The sequence below is a fragment of the Pterocles gutturalis genome, unplaced genomic scaffold, assembly GCF_000699245.1.
Source record: "Pterocles gutturalis isolate BGI_N339 unplaced genomic scaffold, ASM69924v1 scaffold43627, whole genome shotgun sequence".
Taxonomy (NCBI): domain Eukaryota; kingdom Metazoa; phylum Chordata; class Aves; order Pterocliformes; family Pteroclidae; genus Pterocles; species Pterocles gutturalis.
In genome coordinates, this window is record NW_010109345.1 from 1,665 (window position 1) to 6,204 (window position 4,540).

Here is a 4,540-nt window from a genome sequence, read left to right on the forward strand (position 1 = left end):
GTGGTCGCAACACCGCCTCCCCCCTCCCACTCCCCTCCCGGTAAAATAGGGAGGGATAGGAAAAAAAGTGGAACTTCGTGAGTTGAGATAACGACAGATTTTTAATAATACCACACGAGGAAAACCAAAGAAAGGAGAATATAACAATAAGACAGTATATAGAGTACAATGGAAACACTGATACAATGAAAATCTCACCACCACGAGCTTCACAAAAGAGAGCCCTCTCCCGGCTAGCTTCCCCTTATATCCCGGGCATGACGTCAGCATGGTATCGAATATCCGGCTATGCCCAACTCCCAGCTTCTGTGAAGAATTAACCCTATCCCAGCTGGACCCAGGACAAGAGATCTGTGGCTTACTGAAGTATCAGTAATTTCCCACAAAGACAAAGCAGACTAGCATGGAAAGCCTAAGGCAGAGTTACCTTCCACTTCTCTTGCAGGCAGGGCTCTGATCAGTTTTCTCTCCCGGCAGGCTGTAGGCAGTCAGGTCTGGTGGCAGAGGGGCGTCCATGTACAGTGGCTGTGAGGAGTGACAGGTTCCATCTCTGCAGGCGGCGAGCACAGGGTAACCTAGACATGTAACGGATCATAACTTTAGGAATTCAAGTATTTAGGGGATCTTAATGGTGGCCAGAGAAGTAGCACGTGCCCACGTGCCTGTATGTGTGTGTGTGCACTAAAGCTTTTTCCTGAGTCCAAGTCTCTGTGCTATTTGTTTTTCTTCCTCTTTTAGCTGTGTACCTAAAGAGCAATAGTGTAAAACAGCTCCAGAGCCACAACTCCTTCAATTTGTTCCTGTCACAGTTTGTTTTTGTTTTCCCACAGGATGGGTATATTGACTTCATGGAATATGTAGCTGCTCTCAGCCTCGTTCTCCGTGGGAAGATGGAGCAGAAATTGCGGTGGTATTTCAAGCTCTATGATGTAGATGGCAACGGCTGCATTGATCGACATGAATTGCTCAACATCATTAAGGTGAGTCACCAGGGATCTGAGTTCTTTCCTCTCTCGTTAAAGACAAATTCCTTAAAGACAAATTCCAAAGTAAGGACTTTTGCTGATCCCCACATGGGTGATCATGGATGAGACCTTCTTCAACAGCATTCTTTCTTTTAGCAGAATTCTCCACAGTCTCACAGTCCAGTAAGCAGACTTGACAGACTCTTCTTCACCACCACAGCACATGCTGCAGCACAGCTAACTCCATAAAATTGTTTCTGGCTTGCAGATAGTGCGAAGAAGAGTGACTGTCAGTGGAAAAGACTGTAGGCAAATAGCTGTGGTGTTGGAATGAGAGGCATGAGCATGATGTTCTGAATACATCAGAATGAATTATGCTGGAAGATGAGATTGTTCTGTAGAGGCTGGGAAACTAGAGAGATGCAGGAAAGAGTCAATGACCCCAAATGATTTACATTTCTGAATAAGAAAGGTCAGAAAATGGATTTGATAAAGATATGAAGCCTGAGCTGTCCACAAATAAAACCACTAATAAGGTAGTAGTAATGCATTCTCATCTGGATGTGAATTTTAGTGCTGGGCATTGAAGAGACCAAACCAAATAAATAACTGTAATAATATACAGCCTCCTGGTAATAAATTTTAATAGAAATACTAAGACATTACAGTGAAGCGACAGATACTAATTGTTTAACACAGAGCTCTTGAGAAACAAGTCCTGTGGGTGATAATTAGTGGCAGCCAATTTACTGCCCTTTAAATTTTGTGGGTGTAGTTCAGTGGCTCCTTTGGCAGCCTTAGGAAGTTGCAGAGGTGATACTTAGTTTTGTTAAAATGGCATTTGAAAAAGAATGAAGAAACTTACCAAATATCAGAAGGGAAAAAATAGAAAATTAGTAGTCTTAAAATCAATGTGAAGGCTCTGGAATCACATATTTCATAGACAATTTCAGGGCACAATTAGGCATGGAAAGAAAAGAGAATGCTGCACTGTATGAATAAGATGATGTAGTGAACGGTAGTGAATGATGCTTAAACTTTCTCAAGCTGAAAATGAATTTCCAGTGAACTTCAGGGAGAAGCAGGACACACAGGAAGCAGTATATAAATGGAAATAGGGAAAGGAAGAGTAAAAATAAATGACCACAGCATGTAACAAAGGAATTTCCTAATGTCAAATGCAGAGGTTGTTTGACATAGACCTGGTGGACCACAGGGTGACAGAAGGTAGGTCGTTTGGGTGGATGCTGATTCTGCCATTTCTGCAGTGCTGAACCTCTACCTAAGCAGATTTAGGGTGATCCTCTGGGTTCCACTGCTCAGTCCATGCTCCAGAACCATGTTCCCTTTGCACCCTTCAGTGTGAACTGTAAGGCCTGATGATTCATGCTGCGTGGTACTAGGATGCTTGTCCATTTGGACGGGGAAGGTGCCAGGCATGACCGTCTTGTTCTGAATCTACGCTGGCAGGCTGCAGTGGAATCAGTCTGTCATTTTGGGAGCCACTAAGCAGCTTCCTATTCTTGCTCTTTTCTTTCAGGCTATTCGAGCTATTAACGGTGGTGACCATGAAACCAGTGCAGAAGAGTTCACCAACCGAGTCTTCAACAAGATTGACATGAATGGAGATGGTAAGATTCCTGTCTTTGTCATCCAGCTTAGATGGTCTCTGCCACAGAGAGACATCCATGTCTTCCTTTCTTGACTGAACTTTATGCCTCTTCATTTTATATTTGCTTGTTACGTGAATTCTCATCTAGTAACACATCCTCCCTTAATTTTGCGAAGGCATTTTTCTCCTTGCATCATACATAATCGGTATGACAGGAGTTGTTCCCTGCACTAAGCCTCAGCTGTATTCTGTCCATGTGAGTTTATAGTGGGGTTGTGGAGTGGGGTGGGGGTTTTTTTGCCTGTGTGTATGTTACTGCATAGCTTATGTCAGAGTTAGAAGTGATATTAACAGATGGCCCCAGCTGCTCCTAAATATTTCAGCAGCAGGGAAGGGAAAAAACTGGAATTTAGTGTTGGGTCTGCTATGGGCAGTACAGCAAGCACATGAAGTGCTATGGACCGGTCGGGCAGAAGCTGGTCAGCACCACTGTGGTCGCTGCATGTCACTGAGAGATGCTTCTTTCCTTGCTGCTTCATGTGCTCATTACCTTCTGACATACTCTGCTGAGCTGCTTCCCTGCACAAGGGCTTTTTGGCTTAGGACAGAAAATCTATTTCTGCCTGTCATAGCTGCCTTCTGTCATTTATTTTAAACATGAAAACCAGGTAGTACGGGGCAGGTTAGGACAGTGACAGGTTAGGACGGTGACAGGTTAGGGTGAAAAGGAGGTGGCTCACCCAGCCTTGCTTGTGGGAAGCTGTGATCCCACTCCTTAGCTACGTGCTTCCTCTGTTCTTTCTTATGTACCCTTTCCCTTGTGTGGGGGAAAAAAGAGGAAGATGGAGTTGCCTGGATATTGGGGAAGTTTAATATAAGCTTAAAAAGACTCTCTGAGGCCTCTTGGTGCTTTAGAACAGTGCCTGTATAGTGAGTGGTCTCTAGAGCCTGATTACTGTCCTCCTGTTCCTGTTCACATGTGGATTGGCATGATTCTAATGCCTTCTGTCTGCGTCTGACACAGGTGAACTGTCTCTGGATGAATTTGTGGAGGGAGCAAGGAAAGACGAGGAGTTCATGGAGGTTATGATGAAAAGCTTGGACCTGTCACACATTGTAGCCATGATCAACAACCGCCGGCACAGTGTGTAAATCAAGCTGGGAGAAAATGCTGTGCCAAGAGACAGAAGGGTGTACACACACCAGAAAGGAGAGACAGCATTTTTCAAACCAAACAAAATTTCCAGAAACACGCATATGGAAGTAGGAGCAGAAAGACACTGCTATATTTGTTTGTCTGAGTGGACTTTTTTGTACAAATATTGAAGCTCAGCCACATACATGCAGGGCAGGTTCAGAAAAACTGCATCTGGGTGGCAGTATTTGTCTTGACTTCCTGAAATGTAAAGGCCAAGTTTCACGGCACAAATTTCCTCCTTATTCTGTGTCCCAGGTTGTTGTTTTGCAATGGACTAAAAGCAATGGTAGGTTTGTGAAGAGCACTAGCAGCACTGGATGATGGAGCGTGGAGAATTTCTGATGTGTACAAAAGAAGAGCTTCAAGCTGTTATCAATGTAGAGAACTATCAAAAGAATGTGACTTCCACTGATCTCGTCATGGTACGAGATCATAAACACCAGCATGTTTGTCCGTACCAGATGTGCTTGGATTTGGTAGTCTCTGCAGAAGTAGTTTTATTCATAAGATCTCAAGAGCTGAAAGAAAAATCAGTCTTTAAGGCTGCACTGTCAGTAATGCTGCTGTTGGCAGCTTTCTGTTATCAAAGAACTCTTTACCAAACAAATCAACAGTTTCGGAGCAGCTTCTGTAACCAGAGAAAATATGCTACTCAGTTCCCCAAAGCATAAGAATTATCTGAGACATCAAATCTTTTTTACACTCATTGTCCTGCTGCTCTCCTCTCATACAACTGAATAAATGAAGTGTGTGGAGGTGATCCTA

At 43.7% G+C, this 4,540-nt stretch overlaps 1 protein-coding gene across 1 annotated transcript; it reads left to right on the plus strand.

Moving 5' to 3' along the window:
* Window positions 1-830: 830 nt before the first annotated feature.
* On the plus strand, window positions 831-3,729 carry LOC104461370 (guanylyl cyclase-activating protein 1-like; the record flags this gene model as incomplete). The annotated part of the gene is made up of 3 exons (XM_010072934.1): window positions 831-980; window positions 2,506-2,596; window positions 3,602-3,729. Coding segments are annotated over 3 exons (369 nt in total), but the record flags the coding sequence as incomplete, so codon positions are not given.
* Between the last annotated feature and the right edge of the window lie 811 nt (window positions 3,730-4,540).